Source organism: Dipodomys merriami, unplaced genomic scaffold, assembly GCF_024711535.1.
Source record: "Dipodomys merriami isolate MVZ:Mamm:240054 unplaced genomic scaffold, mDipMer1.0.p SCAF_19, whole genome shotgun sequence".
Classification (NCBI taxonomy): Eukaryota; Metazoa; Chordata; class Mammalia; order Rodentia; family Heteromyidae; genus Dipodomys; species Dipodomys merriami.
In genome coordinates this window covers 31,263,386-31,282,786 of record NW_027203270.1, presented here as the reverse complement: position 1 = coordinate 31,282,786, position 19,401 = coordinate 31,263,386, and the positions used below count along the sequence as shown (strand labels likewise).

Here is a 19,401-nt window from a genome sequence, read left to right as displayed (position 1 = left end):
AGACCAAGATGCAATTGGAAAGCATTGAGTCATTTCATGTTGTTTTCCATATATTTAGAAATATTCTCTTAAACTCACATTGTAATAAATGAATAAAACCCCTAGTCAGCTGGGGCATTAGCGACACTATATACCATATGGCCAGGGAACCACTCCATGAGCAGCATACTTGATGAGGTTACCACTGCACTTTCATGGGGAGAGTGCAGGCAGGTTTCCCAACTGCCAGATTGTTCTGTCAAATAATAGGCTCACACTGTGAGTTAATGACAGTTCCAAACGCATATCACCACTGGTGTAGCAGGGGTGGTAGTCCCTGAGGAATCTGTCCTTTTGTGAAAGAAACCTGGCCAGCACTAGCATTCTTCTGTATTTTAACAGAATAGTTGCTAATTATTAGAAAACTTATTCAGGCATATACACTGAATAAATATGGTTTGCATAATAGCTATTCCCTCTCCATTTTAATTGCTAAGTAAAAAAACAAACTACTGGACTATTATCTAACACACATATAAAATGTGGCAGTTTTTTTAATGTCTGATGAACTTGACATTTGAATGAAAGTTCTACTAGTCACAGATGATACTCAGTTGGCTGACTGAAGAGAACAATTAAATGGTTTTTGTGAAGTTATGTGTTATATAAATAGCATTAGTGTAGCCTTCATCTATCTTAGAGACTTGCATTTTTAACAAATCAAAACTTTAAAATAGTAGAAAGTTCTAATTTTGTCAGAAATAAAAGCCAATCTTCCACCTTCTCTGAAGATAGCTTCTTTGAATATTGCATCTGGTGTTTTAGGCAGAGCCATAACCTTTACTGTAGCATCTCCAAGCCCATAGTGGATTGATGTTTTTCTCCCGTGTGTCCTTCTCTTTCTTAGTTCATTCCAGCTGCTCCAACCCCTGTATTGACAGTCTTGATTTTGGAAACTAGTTAGCCTGCCCTCACTTGGCAATCTTTTATCCTGTGGTTAAGTCTGAGGCTGAGTTCCAGCACTCTATCTGCACTTCCCCACACGAAATTCTCTTTGGAGAAATCCTGTGGTTAAGTTTAGATTTGCCTTACTGACTTAGAAGGGAAGTGAGATGACACGTTGGAAACGAGGAGATGTTGAACAGGGAAACGTCTGCTGGGTTCTGCTGATGCCATCGGTTTCTTACCATCAAACCAGGTGTGCCATCTGTTCCTCTCACACTTCTCGGTTGGGCACAGGTGCTGAGTGTTGCTTCTCATACTTGGGATTGTGCCTAGTGAGACTCATTTCTGTTCCAAGACTCTCTGTGGACTTAGTAGCATTCAGCATTGCAAGACGTTTGCGCGGGGGTGTGTATTGGATGTGTGGGTTTAAGAACTGTCTACAGCTCATCTAAGTTCTTAGCACTTTTCATAGCTAGACCATTTTTGATGCAACTTCCATCCTTTTGACCTGTTGTTTCTCCTCTACAATGAAATATTTATAAACAAGCTTATTTTAATTTATGCTTATATTAGTATTGGCATAATTAGTAGTTTTTGTTATTTAGAGGCCTTTATGAAAGTGATGTTCACATGGAAATTAGGTTATGAGGTCCCACTGTTCTCCCTACATCTGTAGGTGGCCCAGGCACTTGTGTGCTGTCCTGATGCATTAAGTACGGTATTTTCAAGGACTTTTTGATATTCCCAGAGGCCACAAGAGGGAATCCTAAGGTGAAAGATGGAGAATCACATATGTGTTTCTTTTGGCCTTTATTTCAGTGGTATTACTGTTATTGAGTGTTAAAGGAAATTAGATTGTAAACTGAAAGTGCCAAATGGACGCTCTTTATAATATGCCACTCTGGCTTCATTTTGAGTTCTCAGTGATATTTTTGTCTATTAGGAAATGTAGCAATTCTTTCAAGTTGATTTTGCTTAATTAACTTTTTTGGAAGCTTTTTCAAAGCTTCTGAATTGTCTCTTATCACAATCCTGTAAGCAAGGTTAGTTGTCTTCCTTCATTTTATGTTACAGGGAGAGAAGCAGTGCCTCAGGAGGTCAGGTAATTTTTCCTAACATTGTGCAGCAGATTAATGTCAGGGCCATGTCAGCCCTCCATTTCCCATCTCTAGACTTCTGCGGTACACTCAGTGGAACCAAATGCCATTCACCCAAGAAAACAAGGGCTCTCAAGTTTTCTTAGAAAGTATTGACTTTAATAATGGAAGAGAGAGACCTGAAAACATGTTCAAATTATACTTTTAATTTTCTTCTTAATAATTTGGACCACAGAAAAGATTTAGGAAAACTCTATTAACCCTTTCTCCAGTTATTTATATTTAACAAGTAACAGCAATAAAGATACCTTTATTTTCCCCTTACTGTATATGCCTTTGACAGCTGTAAAAGATTCTGTGTCTCTTTGTAATGGTACAGTTAAAGATGAAATAGGAAATGCCATGTAAAACACGAAATATAAAATATCTAGACATATGTTTACTTCCCTTCCATTCTCAAACATAGTCTGTCCCTACATAGCCTGAAATTGTTTTTGCCAATTTTTATAAATGGGTCTATTGATGTTTTGTTTTCACTAATGAATTATTTGTATATATTAGTTGTACTGTTTGAAAGTGCCAATATTTGATTGTTTTGTCCTATAAAAATGTTGATTTAGCTGGGCGCTGGTGGCTCGTGTCTGTAATCGTAGCTATTCAGGAGGTTGAGATCTGAGGATCACGGTTCAAAACCAGCCTGGGCAGGAAAGTTCATAAGACTCTTATCTCCAGAAAATTGGAAATGGTGCTGTGGCTCAAGTGGTAGAGTACTTGCCTTGAGCTGAAGAGCTCAGGGATAGCACAGAGGCCCAGAGTTCAAGACCCACAACTGACCCCCCCCAAAAAAAAATGTTGATTTAATGTGCAACATTATCATAGGTTATAACATGAAAATGTAGTCAGCCCACCCCCCAAACCAAGATCATCAGTGACTAGGAATTAAGTCGCTCCTCCTGTATCCTGAGGATAATTATCAGAACTAACCTGTATTTGCTACTCCTCCATTCTCTACTCAGAGATGAGAAATGGCTATTTTGTTAACATCTCCTGGTTTATTACTTCTGTGTCTGATCAATTATTTAGATTTGCTTTCTTTTGAGTTTTTTAAAAACTATGTCAGACTATATATTCTCAGCTAGGATTTGCTTTTTTCACATTATGTATCTAATATTTGTATTTTGCGTGTGACCATAGCTCATTTTTAGTGCAGTATAATGTTTTGTATGAATGTACAATTTATTTTTTCCTTCTCGCTGACCGACATTTATGTTGTTGCTAGTGTTTTGCTATGAGTAATAGTGTTGCTACTATAAACAATTTGTATGTACTGCCTATTTAATTTTTTTATTGTTTTAGTGTATTTTCATGGATTTTTACTTTGACTTTTTTATAGATGGAATGTACCAGAATTGGCACAACCCTTAGTCTTTTATGAAATCTCTTTTTTAAGAAAAGAAATTGATTTTAAAAGTGAGACCCTTTTACAACTTGAAACTTAGGGGATTATACAGTCTTCCTGAGACATTTTCCTGCATTCATTTATAAGACGACATAAATGTCACAGTCACGTCATCTTCACAGCTGCAGTTCTCAATGAGTCTCCATAGTCAACTTTATAGGCATTAAAAAAATATCTTTAGTTTTTCTCAAAATGGTCTCATTTTTAGCATTATCATTTACAGAGGAAAACAATCCCTCTCTAAGCTAAAAGTTTGGGCTCTAAAGACTCATTTGTGAATGCCATTTAAAATTTATTTTTAATTAAGCGTATTTAATGTTGGTAAGAGGTGCCAGACATTCAGAGCTCTGGAGACTCTAGGCATCCATATATCTACAGAACAAGCCTGGTGCAGACAGTAAAGGAACATTCTCTTTCCTGCTATGTTCCTGTCTGTGTCCAGAGAGAAGAATTGCCCCAGTGAGAGGTGTCATAGTCTTTGTGCCCACTCATTACCAAATATGTATCTAACCAGCAGAAGGTACACCAGTAACCATAGTTTATGCAAAATTCAGCTTAGCTTTTGCCAATTCATTTTACCCAGACTACTAAATTGCCATCAAGTGTTAATGACTTTGGGCTCCTGTCAACCTGGTTTAATTCAAGCTAGGAACACAGTGCCAAAAGTGTTCTCCATTCCCTTCATTGGCCATCCCCAGAGATTTCTGCCTTTCCCAATGAAGAAGTTGGATTTAATTAGTCTTTTCCTTTTCCATTAAAAAAAAATCAGAATTTAGAGTTGTATCTAGGAGTAGATACTTTGGACATTAATGCTAAATCAAAGAAGTATTAATATGAGAAAATGCCTGAACCAAATTAGAAAGCTTACAGAAGACAAGAGAAAATTGCTGTGGAGTGGTTTGTTCCTAGACTATTAAAAAGTGTTATAATCTGCCTCTGATAAATGTGCTACTAATGCTAAACACATTCATAATTGATTAACTTGGCTGCTTCACTACTCAAGACCATAACAGCTACTTTTAAACAAATAAGTAAGTTTCTTGACCTGATAGTAACACAGAAGGAACTAAAGCTCCTCTAGATTGGGCACCAACTTTGCCTCTGGGCATGTGACTGCGGCTAAAAGATGACTTGCATCTTGAAGGTCAAAAGAAATCTGGGTCATCACAGATGTTCCTAAATGTCTCATCTGACTCTTAGGAAGAATGGGGAGTTAATTCTCAAGGCTTGTGAATTCTGCATGGATTTAACTTTTCTTACCTAATATGTTGTAGGAGATGAGCATGGCAATGGTAGGTAGGCAGATGATTGCTCTAAGGGGTCTTAGCATTCATTTGCTCATGGACATTTATTTTAGAAAGTTACGTGATTTATAAATCCTTGTAGTTACTACCTTAACAACAAATTTATATGAGTCTCACAGACCCATCTAGAAGTTAGTTTGGTTTATATTAAGCAGAGCAATTTATTCTACTGGTTAAAACAGGCTGCTGAACCACAGTGGAAAGAAAATGCCATTGACATTCTGTTTCAAAGCTGTAGGTGCATGTGTGGCTGCAGCCAGCCATCTCAAATGTCACTGTCACAGTTAACTGAGTACAGGTATACCAATTGTGGTGTTATATCCACTCAGTTATTCGTGCCCGGAAGATCTTCCAAGCTCAGCCCTTACTTGTATACTGGTCAGTAATGTTATGCTCATTAAGCTGACACTTTAAGGAAGTGCCGGTTCACTTACCTGGCTGTGCTTTATTTACATATTACAAACCCAACTAAAATGAAGTGAAGTGCTTTTATGCTTGAGAGAACCCTCCAGAGTTCAAGTGGTAGTTTAGATAGGCATTCTTTATATTTAGCCTTTTGTTTAAAGCAGGAGAAGATGAACACATGAGGTTGTTTTGTTGTTGTTGTTGTTTTGTTTTGTTTTTGGGTCCCGGTCATGGGGCCTGAACTATGGGCCTGGGCGCTGTCCCTCAGCTCTTCAGCTCAAGGCTAGCGCTCTACCACTTGAGCCACAGCGCCACTTCTGGCTTTTTTCTTTTTCTGCTTATGTGGTGCTGAGGAATCGTGAACCCAGGGCCTCATGCATGCAAGGCAAGCGCTCTACCACTGAGCCACCTTCCCAGCCCGTGAGGTTTAACAGTTGTCTTGTCAGTTTCCCCCTGTTGGCTCTACCCAGGTTTATGGTACAAGGAGGTAGAGCTTATTAGAAATTGGAGAAGTTGCTCTGTTGGGCTCTTACCATTATCCTGAGGTGGTGTAAAATAACTGTGGTCCTGATTAATACGAAATTACTTGATTCAGGATAAAGCCTTGATTGTGGAGCTGGCTTCGAGAGAATACGACTGGGCTGGGAAGGTGGCTCAGTGGTAGAGTGCTTGCCTTGCATGCATGAGGCCCTGGGTTCAATTCCTCAGCACCACATAAGCAGAAAAAGAAAAAAGCCGGAAGTGGCACTATGGCTCAAGTGGTAGAGCACTAGCCTTGAGCTGAAGAGCTGAGGGACAGCGCCCAGGTCCAGAGTTTAGGCCCCACAACTGAACCCCCCCCAAAAAAAAAGAAAAAGAAAAAGAGAGAATACGACTAACACTGGTGTGTGAATGTTCTATAGCATTAAGGCAAAAGTCATCTCCCCACTTGCTGGTTAAAAAAAAAGCTTTGGATGATATCTCCTTATATTTCACAGGTTAGTGTGGTACAAGATTCCGTCAATATTTCTGGCCAGAATACCATGAACATGGTGAAGGTTCCTGAGTGCCGGTTGGCAGATGAGTTAGGAGGGCTGTGGGAGAATTCCCGGTTCACAGACTGCTGCTTGTGTGTTGCTGGCCAGGAATTTCAGGCTCACAAAGCTATCTTAGCAGGTTGGTATTTAATTGTGCATCACTTTATAGTTTTTGGGGTTTTTTGTTTTGTTTTGTTTTGTTTTGTCTTGTCGGTTGTGAGGCTTGAACTCTGGGCCTGGGAGCTGTCCCTTGGCTCTTCAGCTCAAGGCTAGCGCTCTACCACTTGAGCCACAGCACCACTTCCAGCTCACTTTATAGTTTTGGTGAAATAAGGAAAAATGATAGATTCATAATAACCTTAACTCTATACCTAAATATATTTTCATATCATGAAGGCATTAGTTCTCATAATGAAAAAGGGGTTCTCCATTAAAAGGGGTAGAGTGGCTAGGTGCCAGTGGCTCATGCCTCTAATTTTAGGCATTCAGGAGGCTGAGATCTCAGAATCACAGTTGGAAGTCAGTCTGGGCAGTAAAGTCCATGAGACTCTTTTCTCCCATTAACCACCAAAAACCCAGAAGTGGAGTATGGCTCAAGTGGTAAAGTACTAGCCTTGAGCACTCAGAAACAGCACCCAGGCCCAGAATTCAAGCCCCGGGATCAACACACACACACACACACACATACACACATCAAAAAAAAGATATTCTGGCTTTTCCTTATATAGTGGACTTGGGCCAATGTCTTCAATGTGTGGATGATGGTGGGCAAAGGTATTGAATGCTCTTGCACCTGGGGAGTAGCTGTCAGAATATTTGTTAAGAATGAGTATCTGGAAAAAAAGAATGGGTATCAGCTGCCAGGCAGGGTCTTTGGAGACAATGGAGAGTATTCTTGCCTGCAAGCTAAATAACCTTTAGCTGAATGGGTCCCCAGCCTTAAGCAGTCAGCTTTCTCTTCAGTATAAACACATTAGGAGGACAAGACTGTAGCCATGGACAAGGAAGATCAGGTCCTGCTCTAATAGGCCCTTGGATTTTAAGCCCAGAAAGACTGACCCAGAGGTAGAACTGCCCAGAGGACTGACTTCACCTCACAGGAAAGGAGAGCAGACAGCCACACACTGCTCTGTAGAGCATAAAACTATGAGGAGATGATATGAACCTCCAAGCAACATGCTTCTTCCTAAGACCTCAACTTCATCATGCTGACTTACATACCTGATCTGGGCATAGTCGTGCATACTTGTAATCCCAGCACAGGGGAGGCTGAGCAACAAGAAATATTTTAAATTCTCCTTTAGTCTCCTCTAATTCCTAAAAGATGTTATTGCCAACTTCTCCAAGAGAACATTGGGGCCTTTTGTCGGAAGGCCTTCATCTTACCTGTCTTCTCAGTAGAGTTCTTCCCCATGTTCAGAGCAGTCTGTTTTTCACTTCTCTTCTCTGGATCCCATTTTGTCCTCCCAGAAATCTTACTCTACCAGTTATTCTCACCCCCTCTTTCTTCCCCTCTCCCTTCCTTCTCTCTCTCCATTTCCTTCCAGAGCTAAATTTCTTGAGTAAGCACATTCACTCTCTACTTCTTTTCCTCCCACTTATCCTCAGTTCACCTTCATGCTAGGAAAGCAATTTTCCAAGGTTACATGCATGACCTGCTAGTTCTAAATTTGAGAGACTTCAGTTCATATATTACTTTACTCCTGTCTCCAGTTTTCTTCTGGATCATTGGCTACTTCTAACGTGTGGCCTCTCTCCCTCTTCCTCACTCATCCCTTTGAACATTCATTTTGGTCAGCCCTCTAAAGGTTTGCTTCAGTTCTATTTTCATATTTATTTTCCCTGGGGATTCTATGTACTCCAATCATATCAGCTACTGTTCACGCCTGGTGACCCTCTGTTGTGGGCCCTTCCCTATTTATAAAAAAGCACCAGTGCTTCAGTGCCTTATAGTTATCCTATGGTCTGTAATTTTTCTGATATAAGGACAGTGAGAATAACCCTTTTGGTATAGATTAAAATATTGAGGCTTAGGCAGTTAAGTGATTTGCCATGCACAAAAAAGTTATAAAATGACAGAACTAAAATTAATCCTTTCTGATATAAACTATAGGCTAAAAGTTCCAGTTCCTGCCTGCTAGGTCAAAAACCCTCCTACATGTTCCATCTGTTCCTCCACTATTTGGTAATGGTTGCTGGTCTCAACCTTGGCCAAGACCTCTGATTTAATTAACAACATGTAAAAACTTGAGTTCTTAGTCATTTTATTACTGTTTATGGCTAAAATTAAGTTTACTTCTTTTTTCATGGTATTTATTAGACTAGAATATGCATAGATTAGAACACTTTCTCAACCATTTTAGTCTTCCCACCCCTAAGAACAAAGACTAAATTCTCCCTAATGAGAAAAGTACTAAGGAAGATGATTTTATCAGGTAGAGTGAACTTTGAAGGGCCATAAATTATTGTATTATCTAAGGCCTTTTCCAACTCTAGAGTGATAACATCTCCATTAAGAATGTATAACTTGGGCTGGGAAGGTGGCCCAGTGGTAGAGTGCTTGCCTTGCATGCATGAGGCCCTGGGTTCGATTCCTCAGCACCACATAAGCAAAAAGCCGGAAGTGGCGCTGTGGCTCAAGTGGTAGAGCGCTAGCCTTGAGCTGAAGAGCTGAGGGACAGCACCCAGGCCCAGAGTTCAGGCCTCACAACTGGACCCAAAAAAAAAAAAAAAGAATGTATAACTTAGGGGCTGGGAAGGTGGCTCAGTGGTAGAGCGCTTGCCTTGCATGACTGAGGCCCTGAGTTCGATTCCTCAGCACCACATAAGCAAAAAGAAAAAAGCCGGAAGTGGCGCTGTGGCTCAAGTGGCAGGGCGCTAGCCTTGAGCTGAAGAGCTGAGGGACAGCGCCCAGGCCCAGAGTTCAGGCCCCACGACCGGACCGAAAAAAAAAAAAAAAAAAAAAAGAATGTATAACTTAGAGGGGCTGGGAAGGTGGCTCAGTGATAGAGCGGTTGCCTTGCATGCATGAGGCCCTGGGTTCGATTCCTCAGCACCACATAAGCAAAAAGAAAAAAGCCAGAAGTGGTGCTATGGCTCAAGTGGTAGAGCGCTAGCCTTGAGCTGAAGAGCTGAGGGACAGCGCCCAGGCCCAGAGTTCAGGACCCACAACCGGACCCAAAATAAAAAAGAATGTATAACTTTGGCCCTGGGTTCAGTTCCTCAGCACCACAGAAGCAGAAAAGGCCAGAAGTGGTGCTGTGGCTCAAGTGATAGAGAACTAGCCTTGAGCTGAAGAGCTGAGGGACAGCGCCCAGTCCCACGACTGACAAAAAAAAAAAAAAAAGAGTAACTTATAAGAATAGACAATTCACTATAAATGCCTATCAATCATTGGCTAGTATGTGCTATCAATTTGTTCTTTTTGTTTTGTTTTTATTCTCTCTAGTCTTGGGGCTTGAATTTCAGGCCCCAGACACTGTCCCTGAGCTTCTTTTGCTCAAGGTTAGCACTCTACCACTTGAACCACAGTACCACTTTTGGCTTTTTCTGTTTATGTGGTACTTAGGAAGTAAACCCAGGGCTTCATGCATGCTAGGCAAGCACTCTACCACTAAGCCACATTCCCAGCCCTCAATCTCAGTTCTTGACCTTCTTGCTCTGTTGCCATCTCTGGATGTGGTTTTCCTAGCATAAAGTTGGTATCATTGTTTCAGCCAAAAATGCAGGTGTTAGGTTGGTTATCTACACCAAAGGAAAATTTACTCCTGGTGACCCTCTAAGACATATATACTGCTGTGGGCCCTTCTCTATTTATTTTTGGGGGCGATGTGGGGGTGGTCAGTCATGGGGCTTGAACTCAGGGCCTGGGTACTGTCTCTGAGCTCTGTTGCTCAAGGCTAGCATTCTACCAACTTGAGCTACAGTACCACGTCTAGTTTTCTGGTGGTTAATTGGAGATGAGTCTCGTGGAGGGGCTGGGAAGGTGGCTCAGTGGTAGAGCGCTTGCCTTGCATGCATGAGGCACTGGGTTCGATTCCTCAGCACCACATAAGCAAAAAAGAAAGAAGCTGGAAGTGACACTGTGGCTCAAGTGGTAGAGCGCTAGCCTTGAGCTGAAGAGCTGAGGGACAGCGGCCAGACCCAGAGTTCAGGCCCCACGACCGGACCCAAAAAAAAAAAAAAAAAGAGTCTCATGGACTTTCTTGCTTGTGATGGCTTTGAACTATGACCTTAGATCTCAGCTTCCTGAGTAGCTAGGATTATAGGCATAAGCCACTGATGTCTTGGGCTTACTTGGAATTTAAAATTGCTTGGAATGGGAGCAATAAGTGGTTCGGAATCTGGAGGCATGGCTTAGTGCCCCCCCCAGCAAGCACAAGGTTTTGCTTGAGTTCAAACCTTAGTACTGCCCTCCCCCACACACAGAAAAAGAAAAAATATTGTATAATTATTTACTCATTGGTATATATGAAAGAAAATTCTGTAATTCCAGTGTGACTTGAAACCCTTTCCTCAATGAGATGGGAGAAGGAAGGAAAATGATCTATTCACGGTGATAGAGGATAACGAAGATATTACATGTGAAAATTTAACCTGTTTATTACCCTTTCACTTTGTAGCTCGTTCTCCAGTTTTTAGTGCCATGTTTGAACATGAAATGGAGGAGAGCAAAAAGGTATGTAACAACAGAAAGGATACGTGTCTTTAGCCAGGTGATTAGAATCAGATCATTTCCCAGTTTGGTAGCAGATTTATTTTCCTAATTATTTTTTTTCTTACTCTGTTATTAAAATGGAGTACAATTCCCTGAATAGATACCTTCTGAGAGCAGAGAGAGAGGTAACAGTGTGGAAGTCATTCCAGGGAAAGTGGACTCACTTTATCCCCCAGGAGATCATCTAAACAGTTGCCAGTGAGGGTATTAGATACGTGTTTCTGCTTAGAAAGTTCAGAAAAATAAAAAATTACAGATATAGTTGTTTTGCTCTTATAATTGAGAAAGCAAACAGGCTGTATAGGATGAGAAGGGTATAATATCAAGTAGGGTAAGGAGACATTTTCTATTCATTTAAGTGATTTTAAGTGATAAAAAGCTTCTCTCTTCACCAGAGCTTAAAATCATGAACATAGTTAGGATTTTGTTCTGTTGGAAGGTTTTCTCATTTTCAGTTTTTCTGGCATAGAATCGGGTTGAAATCAACGATGTGGAGCCTGAAGTTTTTAAGGAAATGATGTGCTTCATTTACACGGGAAAGGCTCCAAACCTTGACAAAATGGCTGACGATTTGCTGGCAGCTGCTGACAAGGTAAGATAAGAATAGGAAATTAATTGTAGGTCCAGGTGTTATTGTGACTTCTTCAATTCTGAAAATGGACTTCTCTGTTTCATTGTGGGTAAAACAAGCATACATATATCTTAGTATGGTCTAGACAAACTTATGTATACATGTCATTCCAACACAATTAATAGTAACCTTTTTGTTCTCAAATGTGTTCTTCTATGAATGGTAAACTGTGGGGTCACTCCTAATGGAAAAGAAAGATAGGGTTGGTGTTCACCTCTCTTCTTGTCCCAATTCAAATTAAACCACAGTAAGAGAAAAGATTCAAGTAACACTAACATTTGGATTGTGCTTTATAATTTTCCATCTTTTAAAAATTTTTGTTATAACAGAATACATTGTATTGTGGTTAGCATTTTCAGCTCTGCTAAGTAGTTACTGAAAGATATACTAGCTCTTCAAAATTATAGAACAATCAATGGCTCTTTGAAAGGAAGAAGATACTGAATTTATCTAAGTCAAAGAATTGCCATTTTACTGCAGAATTTCTCAGACATGAAGCATGTTAAGGTACACTGGGAGTTTTCCAAAAGAGAATATGATGGACAGCATCTACAGTTTAGTTAACCTTGAGTTCCTTCTCAAGAATCACTTCTGAGGATTAGTGGACCCAAAACACATATTGGGAAACTGACTTTGATTGTATAGACAAATTAGATGGAGTCCAGAGACCTGCTTGTCCAGGCCTTGGGCCTATGAAAACATCCCAGAGGCTCACTATAGAGAAGCTTTCTTGTGTAAGAACAGGAGTGATGGGTGTGAAGATGTTAAAAGGACTTAACCTGCAATAGTAGACCTCATGGGAAAAGATTGTCTGCTGGAATGCTAGCTTTTCTTGTCTTGGTGCTCCTACACCATCTGGAAGGAGAGTATTCGTGGTGGGAGTGGGGGGCGGGTGGGTGAGACTGGTTATGGTCTCCTTCCACTTCTCTTTGCATCTGTGGGCACAGAAAGGTGCCTGGATTTACAGTGGAGGTTTTACCTTACTGATCAGCATTTTGAAATGTGCCTAGAGGATGAGATACATAGATCCAATCAGTAAAGCTGATGAAAATGGGAATAATGATTGTATCCTTCTACTCTAAGCTTACTGATCAGTGGAAACTTGGTTTCAGTAAGACATGGGTGCCCATGGCTCACACCTGTAATCCTAGTTACTCAGGAGGCTGAGATCTAAGTATAGAAGTTCAAAGCCAGCCAGGCAGAAAAGTCCGTGAGACTCTTTCTCCAAGTAACTACCAGAAAACTAGAAGTGGTGCTGTTCAAGCCCAGGACTCCCCTCCCGCCCCCCACCCCCCCCCCCCCAAAAAAAGAAAGAAAACATTTGCTGCAAACTCTGGAGAATAGAAGATAGAGCATAGTTTAGGTGATTCTGCCTGAACTGCTGTGGATTTCAGTGAGTAGTCACTTGTTCTTGTCTACATCAGGTATTTAGTTCCTCATCTTCTAGATCTTGGAAGGACTAGTAGTACCTCAAGGCCCACCTTTTTTTTTTTTTTTTTGAGAGAGAGAGAGAGAGAGAGAGAGAGAGAGAGAGAGAGAGAGTGTGTGTGTGTGTGTGTGTGTGTGTGTGTGTGTGTGTGTGTGTGTGTGTGTGTGTGTGTGTGTGTTTGTGTGTGTGTGTGTGTGTGTGTGTGTGTGTGTGTGTGTGTGTGTGTGTGTGTACACATGCATTGATGCTGGTCCTGGGGCTTGAATTCAGTGCTTGGGCACTGTCCCTGAGCTTACCTTTTTTTTTGGGGGGGGGAGTGTGTGTGAGTGTGAGTGTGAGTGTGTGTGTGTATGCATTCATGCTGGTCCTGGGGCTTGAATTCAGTACTTGGGCACTGTCCCTGAGCTTTTGTGCTGAAGGCTTAGCTCTCTACCATTTAAGCTACGGCTCTTTTTCCAGCTTTTTTATCTCCAATTAATGGAGATAAAAGTCTCAGGCTGGGAAGGTGGCTCAGTGATAGAGCACTTGTCTTGCCCTGGGTTCGATTCCTCAGCACCACATGAGCAAAAAGAAAAAAGCTAGAAGTGGCGCTATGGCTCAAGTGGTAGAGCACTAGCCTTGAGCTGAAGAGCTGAGGGACAGTGCCCAGGCCCAGAGTTCAGGCCCCACGACCGGACCCCCCCCCCCAAAAAAAAAAAAAAAAAGGTCTCAGGGGATGGGCTGGGAAGGTAGCTCAGTGGTAGAGTATTTGCCTCGCATGCTTGAGGCCCTGGGTTTGATTCCTCAGTACCACATAAACAGAAAAAACCGGAAGTGGCACTGTGGCTCAAGTGGTAGAGTGCTAGCAAAAGCATCTCAGGGACAGTACGCAGGCCCTGAGTTCAAGCTCCAGGACTGGCAAAAAAAAAAAAAAAAAAAAAGTCTCAGGGGCTTTCCTGTCTGGTGTTGGCTTTGAACTATGATCCTCAAATCTCAGCCTCCTAAGTATTTAGTGTATTACAGATGTGAGCACTGGTTCCCAACTAAGGCCTACTTTTTAGACAGAAATACTAAGGCCTAAATTTGTACATCTTTAGAGCCGAAGTTAAACTTCTTGTTCCTAAGGTTTTATTACTGCTTTTTAGTCAGAGATCATTCCTTACAGTAATTCTAAGTGCACAGAGTGTGAAGATGGTTAACCTAAATTTTTTTTCATTCTAAGGATAATATTTTCAATACAGTGTGTTTTTGTCTATTTTTAAGATTAAGCAGTTGAACCATAGCAGTGCTTTAAATTTATGAATGAGTTCCTTTTCAACTTCCATTCAGAGTTTCCCATTAGTCTTTGCTCCAAGACTATTTAAAAACATTTTTTACCTTTACACTTCCCCGTGAATTTTAAAGAAAGCAGAATAAGAAATATTTCATGGAAGGATCTAAACATCAAAATGTACCCAAGAGGCTAAAACAGCTTCTTCTGAGCTTTTCCAGTCTCCTGGGGACATGTGTAATTAGACCAAAAACAAAACAAAACACGTCGCCAGGCCTAGGAGACATAATTTCAATCTCCGGGGTAAGTACTGCCATTAGGCAGGTTTTTCAGAAGCATAATTAAGGGGAAAAAAATTTTATCCTCTAAGGGACAAGAGTGGCTACTTTTGTCTAATTATGCAGTAGGGATCAGAGCTATTCACAGTAAAAGTCCTTTTAAAAGAATATTAGGATAAGAGAAATAGTATGCGAGTACTGAAAAAAGACTGAACATTTACTCACTTTTTCTGTTTTTTTTTTTTTTTTTTTTTTTTAAGTAAAAACTGCAACCTTATTTCTTGCTTGTCTAGTGTCATTCCTGTTTTTCTTGGGAATCTATTTTCCAGTTACTCAAATATAAAAAAAAAAATTAAAGTTGCACCAAAACCAATAAAACTCTCTTTTAGCTGCAGGAGCTCACAGGGCTTGCAGACATGCCTCCTCACCCCAAATTCATAACAACAGAAGATGTCCTGATTTGATTGCTATGATTCAGCCTGGAGAGATGTTATGCCATTGAGTTCTGAGGCCCTCAGGATGGGACCTCTAAGAACTGTGGACAGGCTCAGCAAACTGTTCTCCTGTGAATGGACATTTTAGTGTGTGCTTTTTTTTTATTTCGTTACTTTTTCTGTCTTGAATTTCCTTTGTAAGCTCATGACATATGAGCGAGCAAGTAGTAGAGCTGCATCAGACCCAGTCAACTAGATCAGATAGGCCCAGGTTAACCTAGACATTCCATTTCCAGATCGTATGTGCCTTTTCTTTAGAAAATGGGAGTTTTTAAACTGAAATTGGATCCATGGTCTCTGCTTTATCTTTCACCCTTGAGAATGTTAACTTCAACCTCAATAAAACAGGACTTTATTGATCTCTTTCTCTTTAAAAGGAGGCCCTTAGTTCACCCTATTCAGGAACACCTAGCAGTAGAGATGCTGGTGAAAGTCACCACAGGATTCCTTTTCCAGCCTGGTGGGCCATTTGGGATATCTTGCTGGGCTAGTGACAATGCTTAAATAGAAAGAAAGGACTGTGCTTCACCCAAGTTGGCTCTAGATAAAAGGATAGCAGAAAGTTTAAATGTAATGCTCCTGTTGGCCTGAAGCATACTTATGCCTCATGTAGGTAGGTAGTGATGATTTAAGAAAGACAGTTGATAGAGTAAACTTTAGGATGTAGGTCTACTATATAATTGCCGTTTTTCACAAATAGATGGACCTTAACTTTAGCTGACTTTAGTTCAAGCTTAAACAACTAACCTTCAAGAGTGTGTTTATGTTTTCTCATTACAATAGTAGCTTTTCATACCCTGTGCAATGTTGTTTTGGTATCCAGTTATACGGTGCTACAGCCAAAGAAAATCTGTAGCGATCAGCCCAGAATGATAGCTGCTCTGACGACAGCATTGCTTGTGTTTTACAGTATGCCCTGGAGCGTTTGAAGGTCATGTGTGAGGACGCCCTCTGCAGTAACCTCTCTGTGGAGAATGCCGCAGAAATTCTCATCCTGGCTGACCTCCACAGTGCAGATCAGTTGAAAACTCAGGCAGTGGATTTCATCAACTAGTGAGTTGGCATTTTCAAAGTTCCTCTTTCAGAATAATTGGATAAAGAAAGGAGAAAGACTTTGAATTTGTAGGTAAAGCAGGCAAGTAGCTTCATTAACCTTTTGGTAGTAAGGATAGAGTTTTCATCTTTTTCTTCAGCTTGACAGTATGGAAAGTAGTTTTGCTTTCATAGATCAAATCCTAGTTGTGAGTGAAGTGTTTGCTTCCAAATATGATCAGAATTGATGAAAATGATAATGTACTGGCCTGAAAAGGCTGTGTGCCCCTAGTGACAGCATTTTTACTTCACTAACTTAATAAAAGACATAGAAGTACTTTTTTTTAATGAGTTAGTAAAGTGTATCTGATAGTTTATGCAGGGATAGGGAAAAGAAAGGAAATAATCAGTAACTGAAATTGTTAAATGTTGTTTTGAGAAAGAAATATTACACTATTCCTGTTTCTTCAAGTGGAAGAATTCTGAAATCCTTTGAAGGGACCAAGATGAGTTGTTACTACAGTTCATCTTCTCATTGGTACACATTCTCTTCCCTTGCTGATGTGAATTAAAAGTTGATATAGAAGCAAGCTCTGGGGTAAAACAAATCTGAGACATTCTAGATAGGTAAATGAACAATAAATTAACATAGAAAATGGTAAAAAAAACAAAACAAAAAAAACCAGGAAATTATTTTCCCTAGATCTCGTTGTAAGATTGTTTCTAAGGAGTTATCAATTGAGACAAAAGAGGGAGAAGAGACCACCAAATACGAAGTTCCACTGAGTGCTCACTGTGTACTTGATGCATGCTTGGAACCTTTTAGAACTTTACCATTGAAAGAAGTATGGTTATCCCCCTCTGTTCTCATCCCCTTCCCCACCCCCACCTTTGGTATAGTACCAGGAATTTTGTCCAGGGGATCATGCTTTTGTTAGACAGATGCTCTATCACTTGAACTACACGCACAGCTCTTAATTCTTTTTTTTTGGTCGTGGAGCCTGAACTCTGGGCTTGGGTACTGTCCCTCAGCTCTTCAGCTCAAGGCTAGAGCCCTACCACTTGAGCCACAGAGCCACTTACAGCTTTTTTCTGCTTATGTGATGCTGAGGAATCCAACCCAGGGCCTCATGCATGTGAGGCAAGCACTCTACCACTGAGCCACTCTACCACCCAGCCCAGCTCTTAATTCTTATTTTATTTTTGAGATAAGGTCTCCCTAATTTTGTCCAAATGACTTTAAACTCTTGATGCTTCTGCCTCTGCCTTTGAGTAGCTCATCTTACAGGTATACACTACCACACCAGATTCTTTTCCCTCCTTTTTGACAAATAGACCCCAGCTGTGATCTGGTTAAATGACAAAGCTAGGTGGTAGCTCAGAGTTAAAGAAGGAACCCTTGCTCTTTCTCCTTATTAGTATCGTTAGTGAACACAAAGTGCACGGGTACAATGGCTCAATGTCCCCATTTTGAGAATTAGGACAGCCACAGTCCAATCACCAGTCTTAACAGATTCTTGTGCATATTAAGGTTTCTGGGCACAGCCTTCATTAACGCCCTCTATACCAGACACTGGGAAGCACACTGTCCAGGGTGCTGTCCTATCCATCTTTTGCACATCCCTCAGGTAACCTTCTTTCCATGTTTTTCCTAGTCATGCTTCGGACGTTTTGGAGACCTCTGGGTGGAAGTCAATGGTGGTGTCGCACCCCCACTTGGTGGCTGAAGCATACCGCTCTCTGGCTTCAGCACAGTGCCCTTTCCTGGGGCCCCCACGCAAACGCCTGAAGCAGTCCTAAATCCTGCCAGTTGTGAGACTCCGTTTATTTTCCAGAAGCAGCAGCCACTGCTGCTGCCATTGACCACCAGGTAGACAGGACAGCGCAATCTGGAGCTTTTACTCTGTTGTGGGAAAAGACTGCATCATGGCCCCAGACTTTTAAAACAGCACTAAATAACTTAGGGGAACGGGGGGAGGGACGGGCCCAGGACTGGGGGCTACTCAACCTAATGAAAACCCTGTTGCCATGTCACCGTGTTCCCTTTGGCCTGGCCAAGTCTGACACTGGGATTCAGTTTAGGCACTGGCCCCAAGCACATCCCAGCGGTGGTACTTCGGAGAAACCTACCTGCATCTGACTGAGCAGAACAAATCGTCAGGTGCCTGGAGCAAAAAGGAAAAAGAAAAAAGAAAGAGGACATTTAGTTTTAAGAGAAGGGAAAAGGAAAGAAGAATTTTTGCAAAATTTTTCAAAAATCAGTTTGTGGATTCCAATAGTATTTATGTTAAAAGAAGCAAATTTTAGTCCTTCCAGTTGTGCTAAAACTTGGATGTTTGTGAACATTCCTCACTATCATACAAGTATGAGAAGACATCTCATTGTTAGCACTTATTGTTTGCAAGAACGGAGTCTATCTTTGTATCCTCTTATGAAAAGTGACGAATGAAAGCAGAAGGGGAAAGGAGGTCATTTGATCTGGAAGATGAGTGTTTTGATGGTAGTAGCTTTTGCAAAAATCTTTATTGGTGTTGAAAACTGGAAAAAATAATTCATCCAGAATTTATACTGTCTTGATAAGAACAATGGTTCTCTGTTTTTAGATATTGTGGAAAATGTTTTTTGGCATTTTTCTCTGATTTTATTTCTCTTCCCTCCCCTCCCTTTTTTCTAAGAAAAAAAAATACAGGCAAAAAAAAACAAAAACAAAAAAAACAAACCTAGGAAACACACAAAAAAGCAAAGAGAAAAGGAAATTTTATTATTAATACTGTGTGAAAAACAAATCCTAGCCCAGATTGCTCAGCTGTTCATACCTGACTTGCCGCCTGCATAGGAGCCAGTCCTGTTCCTTCTGATTAGCTCCTCTTCCTACCGGGGAGAACTTCCAAATGTTAAGTTTTTTCTTTTTGAAAATATAAATAATTACTATTTTGTACTGTGTGGTATCTCTGGTCTTTTGTTTCACTCACCTGGCTTGTCTCTTGAGTCTGAGTTTCTTGCATAAGGGATTTTGAAGCCCTTGTTTGATCCTTCATCTTGGGGAGATTATGTTTGAAATGTCTAATAAGCAGTAGGGATTTATTTATTCTCCATAATCTCGTTTCCTTTGTGAGCTCTCAGCATCTGCCAGTCTTGTCTTCCTTTAGTATCTGATAGTCCACATCCCGATGAGGGACCAGGCCCCTACCTCTGCCAAGGCAAGTAATTATAATGGGCTTTTCTGCACGCTATATGTTTGAAGACCTAATCTTCAATCCCCTTCCTCCTAACTAAATATAAAAGGATCCAGGAAACATGGATGTGGAGATTAAATAAAGGAAAAGTACTGTTGCTGATTGGTCCTGTTACTGACTTGATGTGTTT

At 40.8% G+C, this 19,401-nt stretch overlaps 1 protein-coding gene across 2 annotated transcripts in view; it reads left to right on the top strand.

Annotated features, from left to right (window-relative positions):
* Positions 1 to 18,973, top strand: part of Spop (speckle type BTB/POZ protein) — an 86,698-nt gene extending 67,725 nt beyond the window's left edge. For both annotated transcript variants that reach the window (XM_070028312.1, XM_070028313.1), the window contains exons 7-11: positions 6,167 to 6,344; positions 10,828 to 10,883; positions 11,392 to 11,514; positions 15,914 to 16,056; positions 17,691 to 18,973. In XM_070028312.1, the coding sequence (XP_069884413.1) occupies positions 6,167 to 6,344; positions 10,828 to 10,883; positions 11,392 to 11,514; positions 15,914 to 16,056; positions 17,691 to 17,835 (645 nt within the window). In that variant the 3' untranslated portion in view covers positions 17,836 to 18,973. The remainder of the gene's footprint in view (positions 1 to 6,166; positions 6,345 to 10,827; positions 10,884 to 11,391; positions 11,515 to 15,913; positions 16,057 to 17,690) is intronic.
* The last annotated feature ends 428 nt before the right edge of the window (positions 18,974 to 19,401 follow it).